General features: G+C 37.0%; 1 protein-coding gene across 1 annotated transcript in view; it reads right to left on the reverse strand.

Moving 5' to 3' along the window:
• Positions 1 to 362: 362 nt before the first annotated feature.
• samd10b (sterile alpha motif domain containing 10b) overlaps positions 363 to 16554 on the reverse strand; it is a 79364-nt gene continuing 63172 nt past the window's right edge. Inside the window, exons 5-6 of the mRNA XM_082145300.1 lie at positions 11748 to 11888; positions 363 to 2537 (exon numbers count right to left, since the gene is read on the reverse strand). Of these exons, the coding sequence (XP_082001426.1) occupies positions 2515 to 2537; positions 11748 to 11888 (164 nt within the window). The 3' untranslated portion in view covers positions 363 to 2514. The remainder of the gene's footprint in view (positions 2538 to 11747; positions 11889 to 16554) is intronic.

Consider the following 16554-nt stretch of genomic DNA (forward strand, 5'->3'; position numbering starts at 1 on the left):
TTATTTACAAAAGACCAAAACAAAAAACACACTGGAGACCATGAAAGAGCAGGAGATAAAGCATCCCAACATAATAGACGAGAACCAACCATAAGTTGAAACAAATGGGGATTAAAGCACATGAGGCCAAATCAAAAACCATGACCACGAACAAAGGAAAACTCAAACTAAGACAAAACATGTAAAACACAGATGAAATCAGACAATTAATGATTTGATCGAAGAAATGTAGCCTTGGTGAGCATAAGAGACTCCAAAAACATGTTTTAAAATTTCGAACAGTAGTATACATTTATATTTAAGATTTATGTTTAGATTTAAAATTTAGATGCATTTTTTATATATATATATATATATATATATATATATTTAACACAGTTAAATTTGCATTTGGATGACCATACTATAATTGTTTCAATCAATTGTGAAAGAGAAAATTTCCATACGAAAAATCTTTATTTTTTAAAAGTTTATTCCAAAACACACATATACATCTGTCTTTGCCACACCATGTCTTGTATAATCATGTTGGTAGCAGGTCATTACATAACCGATGTTAATTTCCCCTCATTTTTGCATAACAAAATTGAAAAGAAACCCATTGCTTGTCTGGAGAGAAAAAATGCTTGTGTGTCAGGATGCAGGAATCAGCAAAACACTCAGGAGAACCATCTTTTATGATGTCAAATCAATTTCAGAGAGAATTCCGGCCTGTCAGTCCCACATAAACACTTTTAACCTGGATGAACTGAACTGGTTTGAGTCAACTGGCCAGATTTCCGTCAGTTTTGAGTACATTGTGAAAAGGCATTGAACAATGACTGGTGTCATGAGCATCAGATAATCACACATCAGATAATTCCAACTGCTTTGTGAAAATTAGATTTTACTGTAACTCAGCCCTGTTCTTTAAACATAGACAAACATTCGAGCCTCCTAAACAAACATGCTACTGCATCACAGTGAAGTTCAATTGAGCATTCAGGATTTCACCAAACTAATGGCAAAATCACAAAATGGAAAGAATTACAGTTTATTCTCTCCAAAAAAGGTAATTTATCATACCAATGGAAATATAGAAAATACTTAGCATGCCTTCTTGCGTTCTTGATGATAACAAACCTCATTACTCAAAAGGCTAGTTCACACAGCCAGCAACATTTCAATCATTTAAAGTTGACTTTTGGATTTAGTATGTTCGGAAACACAACTGCCATGTTCATACTGAACCAACAAAAACCAACATGGTTAAATACCCCAATGACTGATCCAATGAAACCCAACAACTATTTGGTGTTCTCTTCAATCTACCGCTCTGTCATTACAATAGTTCACCTGAAAGAAAAAAAACTGAATATACTTGCAGAGTTACGAATGGCTTCATCTTAGAACGAGACACCAAATTGAGCTAGAATCTAGAAGCATTTGATTGCGTAGTTTGTTGCAGACCTAAAGATTCTGATTGTAAGGTAGCTACTCTAAAAACAGGTCTAGCCATGCAGACATGTGGCAGCGCCTTACATTATTGCTTTGTAAAGGAGGACAACTGGGACTTCTATGAGTGACAATGATCTAGACACATATTGTAACTCCTAGAGTAAAGGTATATTCATATTCAGATTCTTTGATATATTAGGAGAAAACCTGAACATCTACATTGTGTGCAAGATTTCAACATGACACTGAAATAAAAAATATAACTTAGTGCATTCATGAAGGTAACAGCAGGAACAACATAGAAAGCAAAAGAACATCCTGAGAAGGAAATAAAAATGGTGGTCGGTTTTTTAGTGTGCACATCTGATATAATTAACATTCAATGTTCATTTTTAAACAAATTGTCATTAATATCCAGTTTCTGATCATGTTATCATTGTTTTTGTCAGTGTGAACATCCCTTTAGTCTGTTGTGTAGAAGTCAGGAATGGGGAAATGTTGGATAATCAAACTTCATGCCCTATTCTACATGTTATTCTCTTTCTTACATCTGCAAATGGAATGATACAATCTATTGTGAGAGGTAGGAGGAGGAATTGTCTGTTGTTCCCACACTTGTAGAAACAGGATTTATTCAGCACTGCATCTACGTCCATTCTGAGCAAGTGATGCTGGGTCAAAAGAGCAGGGCTATCAAACAACTCGCTCCCTTATCATGATCTGAGATTTGGATCTGAGATCAACTTCTTGAGAGGTCTTGATCCAATCCAAGTCCTTACTCTTGTCTGACAGAGCTCTGCTTGGTTGTCTAGGTTTTGTAGAGATGACGTGAGATTTGAATCTTATCACTATATTACAGGTTTAGAGTCCGACTTTGTCCTTTTGAGTCTTTGAAACCCCATCCAGTCTTGCATAAAAAGATGGTCCTGTCTGTTAAATTGGTGTGGAGTTAACAGTCTCCTCTACAGCTCCACCGCCAGGCAGATTCTCTCTCTCTCTCTGACTGTCTGTCTGTAGCAGGAACAAGGCCTCTTGTATCCGCCGGGAAGACGAGAGAGCTGCCAAAAGGATAGTGAGCTAAGAAATGTTGCCGAAGGAAGCTGTGAAGAGAGAAAAGAGACCGGAGAATGAAAAAGAGCATAAATTATTCATGTGATTGCAGGAAATAACATGTAGAGAAGGGATGTGCATCACAGAACCTCTGTTGTTAGACATTTACTCACTATCTCAAACTTTACCTTCTCATCTATAAGATCCCTCTGGACTTGAATGAGCATTTTATCAGGGAGATATTCAAAGCCTTAAAAACACCCCCATTTATAACCATGCATCATGTGCACATTTCAGACGTGAAGGCTGTTACTAAGGTACACTTAAAAATAAAATGGCAATTGAAGAACCTTTCAGTGAATAGTTCTCAAAATAGCTTTTTTTTTTGGTGTGAACATTAATCTAAAGAACCCTTTTCCTCTATAAAGAACATTTGTTGCTATGGAAAGACTTTATGGATTTTAAAGGTTCTTTGATGCCAATAAATAACATTTATTTTAAGATACCTTTATTTGTCCACAATCCCAAGGGAGCATGTATAAGAGTTTCATTTAATACCAGAAAGTACAGGGTGAAAAAAGTCAAATCTAATGAAAAAAAAACCTACTTAACTAATATCTGTGTGTGCAACATTATAGGATATTTACAGTGTCTCCAAAGTCTCCTTATAGGGATAGTTCACCCAAAAATGAAAATTCTTTAATCATTTACTCACCCTGATGTCTTCCTAACCTGCATGACGTTCTTTCTTCTGTGGAACATTAAAGATGTTTTGAAGAATTTTCATACAATTGAGGTCAATGGTAACCAAAACCGCTTGGTTACCAACATTCTTCAAAATATCTCCTTTATGTTTCACAGAAAAAGAAAGAAAGCCATTCAGATTTGCAAATATATGAAGGTTCACTTGGCTGGCAGCCATTTTATATGTAGACAATAGGCCATACAAAATAGTGAACTGAGCTTTTTGAAACTCTGAATCAATTGAACCAATAACTCTGAAGCGTTTAAGACACATACCAGGACAAACCGCTTGAGAACGGATAACCCTTAAAAGCATACCTCAGGTCTTTATTGACCCGGGACGTCATTCACTACCCTCCTCCTCATTCATTTTTGTAAGTTACACATCAACCTTCTTAGAATTCCTTAATCAATTCATTATAAACAATATAACAAGAAAAGAAAAGTGACAATGTCTGATACACAATGATAAAGTGACGTTTCATTCATAGTAACTGAGGCAGAAAACAAAATAATAGGAAGAATCATCAGCAAAGCTTGAAATGGCTCAGTGATTTACTGCAGAGCAAGGACTAAACTCAATCAAATAAAAGTGTCACTGTCACTTGATGCTGGATCTGATGAAGAAGCTGTCAGTGATCAAAATATTGATTTTGAAGAAGTTGAAAAAACGATAGTTTTGAGAATATGTTTTAGATGGCGAATATGAGCCAGATGCTGAATATACTGGAAAATGAGCTCTGACGAGGACAGTGATGATGTTATAAAACATCTGCTCAAACTGAACCCTTACAAGCTCCGAAAGTTAACAAAATATGCTTTATTTTATTCTTCTGTAATTATTACTCTACTATCAGGAGAGTTTTATATTCGCGACAGGTAGAGATCCATCCGTGTTAGATGTAGATCCGGGTCCCTAAAGAGCCGAATATGTAATAGCGATTGGCAAAACATTCCTACATTTAAGGGTTAAGGGTTTACCTTGAGATCAACAGCCTCTAGTGTCAAACCACTGAAATTTCGATGACTTAAATTTTCTGAAATTATGTGACTTGGCCAGTTTGATTCCATCGAATCACAAATCACCGAGTCACAAAGGATTCAAAGTTTAATTTAATCAAAAGTGCCTATTACTAATACAAATACAGCTAATATCTATTGTCTGACAAAATTATGTTTCAATAACATACTTCAGATCACATGAACTCTACAATATCAGACAACAATGGTATCTGAGTGGTAGCTGTATTGCTTCTTTTGCTAAAATTACCCTAAAAAGGGTTTCAGTCTCATTGAACCGATTTTACGTTTAACTGACTTCCATTCCTTCCAACATAAACTCATTGGAAAAAGACACCTGTACCTACATTTTTGCAAAACTCATACCTATACATACAATTCCCTGCATTTTCCAGCTGAAATGAACTCTAGTGAGAGTAAAACACCAACAACTTTTAGTGCAAGATACATTTTGACGTTTGCATCACATAACCAGTTCACTAAGGTTCTTGTAATGTAGTAAACTCACCAAGTACAGCATTGCACTAGCTACATTAGTGACAGGCTGCCATTTGTCTCATTAGATTTTAAAAAAGAGCAAAAAACTGGTATGGATTTGCACAAATATTGTTCAAATTGTAATTTGACTAGTGTGTACTTTTCAAACTAAAAAATGCTTCAAAAACCCCAAATTCTTAACATTCAGATGTGCAGCAAGCCATCATTCATACTGGAAGTGAGACAGACCGGCCAGATGTTGTTTGAGTGGAGGTTGTCTAACGGTAGCAATCAACATAATTCTCAAGAACATCATGGTTTGCTATATTTCTTATCTGTCACCAGCAAAAATGCAGGAAGGATCTTTTCATCAAGGGCAGAAACAAAAAGGACTAGAGAAAATGAATCACATCAGAATACATTATAACACTGTAGCAGCTGACAGGAAAACCTGCATGATTTATTTATTTATTTTTATTTTTTTTGGAAGGCAATCAGTTTTTAGGGATTGTTAAAAAAAGCCGATTGCAATTTAGAGATGCGTTTCTTCCGGGCCTGGGCAATCAATGATAGTCTTGTTCAATCTGACGAGAAAGAACATACGAAAATGAAACTTAAAAAAAATAAAAGTATGATGGAACGACCAATTCAAGTCACCGAACAATGGACAATCAGAGACAAACGCATTTGAGGAAAGGAACAGGTGGAATGGCTTGTGCTGCTGCGACATCAAATGACACAGTGCCAAAGCTGCTGAAAGTCCGAATGATTGGTGAATGTGTGTTATCTGCAGCATGTCTCTGATGAAGACACCTGATTACTGACGCCCAACACTTACAATGGAAAGAGAGAGACCAGAGAAAGGGAGAAGGGGAGGAGTTAAGATACTGACCCACTACTTCCAAACAACCCGATTTCAGTAGAAAGGTAGTTTTTTCAGTAGCATGTATATAATAGCAAGTAATAAACGCTATTTAAATATCTTAATTTAACTAAGGCTTAGTCCTGGCTTAATCTAAGCCCTGTCTGTGAAACCAGGCTTATATTTATTTTATGTCCTTGTTACACGTTACATGTAGTTGTAGATGTACTGTACTGTAGTAACAATGTACTGTGTATATATGATCCGTTTAACCTAAGACAATTTTCTATCACTGGTTGATAGATAATAAAGTTTTTTGAATTTGAATTTGAATTGAATAACTATAAATTACACATAATAACATGCATGCAACTAACCCTTAAACAAACTCTAATCCTATAGTTATGAACCCAGTATGGGTTATATTTGTTTTCCTTTGTTTGGTTTGCAGGATGGCGTTAGGGTGAGTGACGTCATTGATGACTGAGGAGTTACACCTGTGTTGGAGCTGATTTAATTATTCTTACTTTAATAAATGTTATTCCTTTTGATCATTATCCAACGTGTTGTCTCCTTCTTTGTCGCGGCTTGCGAGCCGGCCGTGACACTAAAGTACATGCAGTTCATTATTATTACTCAGTACTTAAATGTATAATTACACTGAAACAAATAAACTATAAAATAAAGTGTAACCTTATATATTCTATTTAAATTATATATCATATTTATATTTATCTGATATATTAAAATGCTGTGCTGTAGAAAGAGTCATTTTGAAATAACACAGGGTTGTCATAAATGACAAGTTTTGTTTTTGTCTGAATGTTTTAAAAAAGAAAGAAACAAGCTGAAAATGTGGATAGAGAAGCTTGTAGCAGATGTTGGGAAGAGCCTCAGGATGCTCTCCTGATGGAAACAGGCATATGGAAGAGACAAGCTGATTACGCTAGCGGATGTCTCAGGGAGTTTGTGTGGGTCGCTCTCAGAGACTTCCCATCAGGTTCACAGTGTTTGCTACATCAACATTTAATTGGCTTGTTGAAGACTCATCATTTCACTGAACATCACGAAATCTATCCTGCTTAACGATAAACAATTGTACATTTCCTATTGCGTTTAAAATGTCTTCAAAGTAGTACAATGACATTTCCCAGATCTTCATTTCCTGGTATGAAATGAAACATTAAAGCCTTTCGATTTAACAGTTCTCCTAAATGGCATACAAGCAAAGTGCACAGCAACGCACGTAAAAGATTCATGAAAACATGCATTAATATGTACGAACCCTTTTCAGGAAAAACGTCTACGCAATATTAGTGTTTAAATACACATGAGGAGTCCCGAAGGCAGCGAGTGACATCTCAAACACGACAATGAGAGCCTTTTCCATCCAACTGACTTGTTTTGTTAACAGGAGCAAATGATTGCATTGTTTGCTATGATGAAGCAGTGGATCACATGTTTTTCTCTTTAAGTCCAATACAATGGGGCGATTGGGTGGTAATTTGGAGAAGAGTAATAAGGTTTGGTGTTTCAATAGAAACAGCAATTATAGTGTTGGGAGAATCTGCCTCGCTCTCGGCTAAATTGCTTCGGTTTGAGGAAGGGATGAAGAGGGCTGAATTACTTGGCCTTGGAACCAAAAGAACAAAGCAATTTAGAAGAGTACAGAGGCAACATTTCAGAGCATAACTACCAGATAGCAATTGGACTGAAAGGTCAATCTAAGCCTCCGAATCACTCATGTGAGCGTTATGAGCTTTAACAGAGAGAGCAAGATAAGTCCATGTTGATCATTAATAAACAATGCTAAATTATTGGGCAGGGGACAGAAAGCTATTACCCTTACTGATATATATATATATATATACATTGATATATACTTTAGACTTTTGCTAAATGTATAAAAGGAGCTGTTTTGTTAGTGTGCAGTCGTGTTCAGGACATATACTGTAAAGAGCTCAGGTTCAAGACATATAAAGGTTCAGGACATATAAAGAGCCGAGGTGTGTCCCGAACCTCTTCCCTCACATCTCTCACTCCACTTTCCTGCTAAATCTCCAATGACCTGGCAAAGGAAAAAAGCTGCTAAAAAAGCTAATCAGGACATATTTGTGACCTTGCTGGCAAAATGAGTCAGAATGAGCAAATTTTCCAAAATTAGTTCTTGTTATTTTCACATTCTCCATTGAAAAACCTTTATCTATGATTTGTTGGATTTCAATAGAGTCAGTAAAGCCAATTCTGAAAAGTTTTCTGAAGGTTCCAAAACAAAATCACCTAGCAAACATACCGTAAAATCCATGGTAATTACACCAAATTGGGCACACACCAAGTCCAAACCGATATCTATAGGGAAAATATATGTTCAACCTTTTCTGCTTAGCAGTCAGTCTGAGAAGTGTGTCATTGGATAAGGGCTACACATGTAGCAATCCATGTAGCAGAATCATCCAACAAAATATCAATAATAACAATAAATAACAAACTGCCCAAGTTTATATAAAAAAGACATTTGTGAAAGAATTTTCCTGCATGGATATGTGGCCAGATTAATAGTGATCAACACAGCTATAGTAGCAAAGTTAATTTTAACACAGTCATGACAATTTCATATTGTGTCGATGCCCAAATATTGTTCAAGATTTGCAACATTAATGTCCACAACCATCTTGTTTCGGTGGTAGTCATTAATAAGTTTAGCAAAATATTCCACGTCAAGTGCTCCTAGAAGATTAGCCGAACGCAGTGCATTTAAAGCATTAGCCACCGACTGAACACTCACTATCAACTTACAAAACAAGCATATATTGACAAAATTTGACATTTATTTTTCATGTTTTCAGAGGATGGATGCTTTCATGACATCACAATGCACCGTACGGGGTGTTATGATTAATCACGGAAGGCAATATTACGATTGGTTAGCAACATGCTGGTTTTGTTTACATCATGGGTATGAAAATCACATCTCATTGGTTCAGACTAGGGATGGGGCCGATCCGATCCAGTATCGGTATCGGACCCGATACCAGCGTAATTCACGTATCGGATTTTCCCGATCCAACCTGCGGAGATTTCCGATATCCATGAGTCATGTCTGCGCTCGCTTTAACGTCTGCTGAAATGACTCCAAAAGTGATTCCCGCGGGCGAGTCTGCTAGCTGGCTGCAAACTGTGGAATGGATTTCCTGAACGGAGGCGCGGCTCAATGAGACACAGAGTTATGAGACACGCTCCCGCTCAGGAAATCCATTCCACGGTTTGCGGCTAGCCAACAACGTCCGCTGTGTGGAAATACTTAACACTGGAAACACCGCAGAGCAAGACAGCAAAATGCAATGTTTGCAAAGGTGTAATTCAGAGTCCTTTGAAGCTGCCTCGCGTCATACAACACAACGAACGCAATCAAACATTTAAAAAAGCACCACGTTACTGTGCGTTCACACCAAACGCGAATAGCGCGTCAAATTCGCGTCTACCGCGTCTAGTTGGACGTTTGAATATTTTGAATCCATTCGCGCGTCCAGAGAAAAATTTACGTGCGTAAAAAGCAAAAGTTTGAAGCGAAATCGACGCGCGTCTGAGGCAAAATCCGCTTGTCTGTTTGCACGATGCTGATGTTGATCGAGCATTTACTGCATCGGAGCGAGGATCACCCTTCAGATAGTGTGTGTGTAAGATTTTTACCCTTGCACTTTTCTTATATTTCAAGATGCAAGTATTTGACATTTTGGGAATGTAATAAATATTGACATGACAACCAATTTGAAACCCCCAGTTGCATATTTGTTTTCAAAATGGGATTTTTCCTGTTAACAGGATTTCCTGTTTTTCTGACTTCCTTTTCTGACCTTATAACTTACTTACCTCAAGTTGCCTTTTGGGACATAAATGCATGCATACATAGGCTACGTACATAACATATCATTACTTGCCTGTTGAGAGAAGTTTATTTCAGCATCATATAAAATAAACAATAATGATAATAATAATATTAAAGCAAACACAGCTCTGGTATCGGAATAGTATCGGTATCGGCCGATATCCAAATTCAGGTATCGGGATCGGATCGGAAGTAAAAAAATGTGGATCGGTGCATCCCTAGTTCAGACTCATCGAGAATTCGCTAATTTTCTGTTCCACGGAAGAAATAAAGTCATTCAGGTTTGGAACGACATGAGGGTGTGTAAATGATGACCGCATTTTAGTTTTGGGTTGAACTATCCCTTTAATTCTCAAGAATTAAGAAGCACAAAAAACCTCCTACATCAACACCAAAAACACTTGCCCCTTCAGTTAATTTACATCGACATCATCCAAAACGTAGATCAAGACCCTTTTATGGCCAGAGTGGTTGTCTAGTCTTTCACCCGATCAATATTTCATATTTTCAGTCATGCCCACTGAATCAAAAATGACAGGCCGCTATAGACGGCCTCTCTTTAGACATCCGCTGGAAACCCTGCTGGCAGAGAGACGCGTCTAAGAATAAACTCGCACAAGCTGTGTCCTCCAGCCATGCCAGCCCAACGGTCCCCAGGAGACAGATTTAACTCGCACTGACAGGTGATGTCAACTATCAGAAACCAACTAATCAGCTTTGGCGGGACTTCTATTCGACCGTCCTCCTCTCTCAAACACCCTTCACCTGTTTGAACCCCCACACGAGTCCTCTGTTTGAACCTCAGGTGAGGATTTTTCCATTGGGTGGCTCAATTAGATTCCTTTATCACAGCACGGAGGCCAGGACTTGGTGAACTGTTAAATTAAATTTGCCCCCTAAGCTGTTGGTAGAATTCCCTGACACAGCGTTTAAGTGGTCTCTAATTCCCTCTCCTTGTTAATGTGGGGTACACTGGGGTTTGACACTTGCTGAGGCGGGAGTTCTGAGGACGCGTCTCGCTCCGAGGAGACCCTGATACTTTGTGTCTTTAACTACAGGTTGTCCTTTGAAACTTTGAAAGTTGGATTTAAGTGAGCTTCAAACAAAGAGACACGTAGAGTTTTTGTATCCCAAAAAAGACTTGCATCCCAAAAGACTGTTAAAACATGGATATACAGTGTATTATGTTGGTAGCACTTTTCACTAAGGTTTCTTTTGTTAACATTAGTTAACGACATTGGTTAACATGAACTGACGATGAAAAAATACTTCTAAAGCATTTCTTAATGTCAGTTAATGCTAATTTCATAAACAAAGTTTAATAAATACAGTAACCAATGTATTGCTAATTGTTAGTTAATGTTAATTAATGCATTAACTAATGGGATATTATACAACAGTGATTTCTGGTCTTCGAATTTGATTGGCTGATTTCTATTCTATTCTATTCTATTCTATTATTATAATTCATTAGTGCTGTCAAATCAATTAATCACGATTAGTCACATCAAACATAAAATTATTTGTTTACATAATGTGTGTGTATATATATTATTGTATTTATATATATTATATATGTGTCTGTGTGTATATACAATATATAAATATAATAATATACTGTACATACACATATTATGTAAACAAATCATTTTATGTTTGATGTGGTTAATCGTGATTAATCGATTTGACAGCACTAATTATATTATATTATATTATATTATATTATATTATATTATATTATATTATATTATATTATATTATATTATATTATATTTGTGAATGGCTGATAATTAATTTATTACTTTAAAAAACCCTAACCAAATTAAATTGAATTATTGCATGAAAATTTAAAATATAATACAAATATTTATATAAAAAAAACAGTCTAATTAAAATGGTGCCAATATATATATATAGCCTATAATGTTGTTAGCCAAGAGTTGCACCTCTCATTCACTTCCTCTGAAGAGTGATTAATATAATATAATATAATATAATATAATATAATATAATATAATATAATATAATATAATATAATATAATATAATATAATATATACTTTTAGTAAAAAAAATAATCTCTCTGTTCTCTGAATCCACTTGTGTTTGTTGGAAGTGCACACTATAAATAAATTGCATTACTATTGTTAGGGAAGTTGGGTTGTGCTTCGTGCAACTTTTGAATGAGTCTCTGTCTCACATGGGCCATCCTTTAATGTCAACCGCAGTAATATTGTTTAGGTTGTGTCTGTTCCAGGTGCTGGAGTCTCACCTCTGCTGAGCAGCTGTAGGTTGCGCACCTCCTCTCTGACCTGAAGCTGTAGGACCTGCTGCAGGACCTCCTGTCTCAGCGTCTCCTGGATTATACCCATCCTCTCCAGCTTCTCTCCATTCAACCGCAGCAGGGCACGACCTGAAAAAGGGTGTGAGTGACAGTTTGAAAAGTCAATGCCAGCTTTGTAAAATAGCTAGATGGAACAGAAAAGGATTATATCTGGAGAACATTTGATCAATAGTATGGAATTGGTTTACTTTTCTTTAAATCCTCCTAGAAGCCATCAAATTAATGTCACAAGTCTTGCCAACAGAACAAGCCAACCTTAGAAATAGTCTTTGAGATGTCTTTGAGGAACCAGACATGTAATAAGACTTTCTCTTCCTGCTGTACAGCTCTGATGCTTCTAAGACATCTCATTTTCGCCAATATATAATTTGTGCATAAAGCAATTCCATTGTTATAAGCTCTGTGAAAGAAAAAAACATCCAAGGTGGCGGATGAAGAGAATGTCGACTATAAAAAAATAAACGTAAATAATAATAAAATGTATTTGTATGGCACCTGTCAGACATACTGTATATTGCAGCTAGTGTATCACAGATCAGAATAATAAAAAAAATACAGGAAATTAACCAAATAAATAATACAATAATAAAAAGCAACACAATTAAGGTTGAGAATTTTTTTTTTACAAAAATATAGTAGAAAATGTTCAGTCTGATTAAAACGGTCTAATTTAATTAAACAGTAAAAAGCAAAAAAGGAAAATAATAAGTTTGAGAAAAATAATAGAATTATATAAATATTCATTAATAATAATAATAATAATAAAAAAATGTTCAGTGTGATTGAAATGGTCTAATTAAAAAAAGCATATACACTAGCCAAAGTAATATACAAATTGCCGTGAATATTCATCCAAGGTGGCAGATGGAAGATGAAGAGATTAATCGACTATAAAAAAAGGAAATAAAATAAATATAAGATAATAAAACAATTTGTATAGCACCTTTCATACAAAGAAATGCAGCCGTATCACAGGTCAGAATAATAAAAACAATTGGAAATTGACCAAATAAATCAAATAAGACAAATAATTAAAGGGGTCTAATTAGAAAAAATGTTCAGTAAAATATAAAATGTTAGGGTGTGGAATTATACGCTGGTTACGCGTAGGGTGTGTGTGTTCAGTGTGCAAGACATTAAACTTCATCATCAACATAATAGGCGTATAGCCAAATTTTTCTACCTAACTTGCACATGAGCCTTGATTTTTTTGCACTAATCAGTTTGTCAAAAAGCTGACCAAACAGATGAGTCAAACAAACTACTGAAGACTCAATAGCATTATATGCCTGAGTGAGAGGGTTAAGAGATACACACACTCTTAGTTTAAACCAGTGCAAAGACATATTAATCACTCATAACCTCTGGAGAGAAATAGCACAGACACGCTAAGTATTCACATCAAAACTTAAGTATAGCTTAGGCTTAAGTTGTAACATGCTATTGTAGACCGTTATTTGAAATTAATTGTGAGTTGCATCTCTCATTCGCACAACAAATCTCTTTTCCAGTTCGGCTAGCATGCTACCTTTTAGCTGTCTAAGTAAGCAATAGACAGCAGAGCAGCTTAGCTTTGCAACAGAGAGTTTATTTACATCATAAAGCCTGCTCACGTCCCTCACTGTCCCGTCACTGTCAGAGCCTCGTCCTCAAAAAAACATGAGAATTTATTGTCAATCGCCCCGAATGCGCTCGCTCTAATTAAGCGCATAAATCATCTTACAATATAATCATCCATCCTCATTCTTACCTGGCAAGTCCACAGACACTCCCTCAGAAGAACGCCAGACACACACAGTTTACATAACGAGAGTCTATTTTAAGCCTCATTAATGAATGTGTTCAATTTCCACACATATTGCTTTGTGTAATGATTACTAATGAAGCCGGTTTACGTAAGGCCCATTTTGTGACCTTGGATGAGCTTATTGATTTGTGTGGTGTGTGTCCAGGAACATGGGCGCTGGACAGCCATTCCCCTCCGAAAATGAAACATAATGACCTTAATACCAGCTGGCTGTGGCTATTTCTCTGATGGTGTAGTGGAATTGGAGAGATGAGTGCAGTGTGGTTTGGGGGTTCAGAGACTGGATAATGATAATTACAGTTTTACAGATCATCTACAGAACTTCAAGAGCTGTCCCTTGAGACGAACCACTACCTGGCGTTTAATTACTTTCTCATAAGTGAGATTTGGTTACTGAAACCTTCATACGTTCAGAAACGGGGAACAAAATGACTCATCTTGGATATTTTGCGGTTGGAGGCAGAAAGGTTGTCTTCTTTCAAGTCAGCTAGAAATAGCATGACAAGCATAGCCTTCCTTCGTTGACATTAACAGGAAGTTTAGATATTTGGGCAACATAGACTCATTGGAAAAAACGTGCTTCTACCTACATTTTTGCAAAACTTTAAATACGTGACTTTACATACAATTCATTGCAGTTTCCAGCTGAATTGAACACTAGTGACAGTAAAACACCAACAACTTGTATTCCTTTCCACGTACATTGGGATTACAGGGGTAGGCTTTTGAATAATTCAGACTTGAAGGTGCTGTAAGTAACTTTTTTACTCTACTAAAGCATAAAAATACCATAATGTGTTTGCAGATATTTAGGAAACATGCTGAGTTCACATACTCGTTTCTCTGAAAAACACTTCTACAGCCAGTTATTTTACACGTTCCGTGTTGTCTGTCGGTTTTTGTTTTGGTCTGTGTGATCTCGCCCACTGCCAGTTCACCCAATAGTATTTCGACACCCCGGGATGGCCAGCAAACTAACTGTGTCAGAGATTGCAGATCCTACCCGACCTAAAAAGCCTCGATGATATCCATCTAAAAATCTTAATGAACGAGAGCATATTAAAACGTGGATAAATCAACTCATCAACTTATAGTGTGTAAGTCTCCTCGGCTTTCATTGTCAATTGCTCTCGTTCCTGTTGTGTGTCCTCAAACAGGCAACCCACGTGAGCGTCGAGTCTGAGGAGGCTGGGGTGGGGGAAACAACGATCTCTGATATTTTGAATTTGGACTGCAGTACCTATTTCGACCACTAGCTGTCATTCTTACAGACTGCACCTTTAAGGTCCTTGAACACTAAGTCCGAAATTTTCGTATGCGTTTTTTCATATTCATCATCCTAATATTCATCCTCATATTTCATGGAAACCTTGCACACTGGGTCCGACGCGAATTAATGAAATCGTTGCGAAAAAATCGCAAAACAATACAAAATGGAGTCTTCAAGCAGTGAGGATGATTTTGTTGTCCTCTCTCTTCTTAAAAAGAGAAAAAGAAATATTGGTCCATCCAATCCTGATATTGCGTAGCGAGGAAGGAGAGTTCCACCTCCTTATCAAGGAGCTGCGGGATTATCCAGAGCGAATTAAAATTTACTTCAGGATGTCAGTGGCTCAATTTGATGCTTTGCTAGTAGGGTGACCAGACGTCCCGAAAAATTCAGGACAGTCCCGAAATCTAAACTGTTGTCCCGAATCCCGAATCTGGCCCTAATTGTCCCGAAAATTATACTAAAGCAAAATCTTGAGTAGTTATTGTCTTATAAACATTAAAACTGTCTGCGGAGGTTGAGGTCGGCGACACACTGGCTGCGTGGCGTGTCCGTTTTTATTTCGGCTTGCACACACTGCCTGCGAGACACGTGCGTCTCAGGCGCGCCTCGAGCCGCGCGGAAAACGCGTGCATGCTAGAAATAGAACCGACGCCTATTTTTCACGCGACACGCAAGCGTGTTGGAAGCGTTTCCAGGCAAAATAGAATAGGAAAAGGTGTTTGTATGTCATTTTGACATGAAAACATATTAATAAATGACATTTTGATGTTTGAAAGTTTAAGTTTTTACATAAATGCAGATATAAATGTAATAAAAATATATATATATGATCGATTTTCAAATATTGCACCTGTCAATACAGAACGAAATATTCTGTAGCCTATTTTGCCTATTATTAGAGCGCAAGTTGCTGCAGCCGTGAGGACAGTGCTGCACGCGTAAAGGAGTGATTGATTGTGATTGATTGTTCGCGGCACTGCAAAACTTCGTTTAAGCTTATTAGCGTTAGGCTATACTGAAAGGTCTGATTTATGCACTGTTACTTACAACAGTCATTGTTTTTTTTTCTTTTCACAATGACATTTGAGTTCATGATTTTAATGTTGTTGTTTTTTGTGGCAGACTAAAGAATAATGACAGACTGTTGATCTTTGAATAAAAATATGTTTGGTTCAGGTTTGAAATTCATTATCTTTTATTATAGGCTACGCTGTCTGATATCATAGAAGCCCCCCATCCCGTCACCCCAGACCCCAGACCCATAGACCCATTTTTGCATGTTAAAAAATAAATACGACCTCACGTTGTGTCAATCACGTTTACACACTGCCTTAGAAACTTTCGTCCATCATAAAAAAAATTCAGATCGGGTTCGATTTTCTGCGTTTTTCGCATCCGTAGCAAGCATTTTGAGAAGGGATTTGATAATTCAATTCGACAATGACGAAAAAATACGAAAAAGCGCATACAAAAATTTCGGACTCAGTGTGCAAGGACCTTAACACCATGTTTCCATGTTTTCACTGTTATACGCAAGGCCGCCTTAATGCACGGGCTTACCTGGGCTGAAGCCCAGGGGCCTCCCAAGTTCAGGGGCCTCCCATGTTCAGGTTCATGATGAGCTGAAAAGGTCATAGCCTATTGTTTTAACTTGT

Source organism: Leuciscus leuciscus, assembly GCF_965113295.1.
Source record: "Leuciscus leuciscus genome assembly, chromosome: 18".
In the NCBI taxonomy this organism is placed as follows: Eukaryota; Metazoa; Chordata; class Actinopteri; order Cypriniformes; family Leuciscidae; genus Leuciscus; species Leuciscus leuciscus.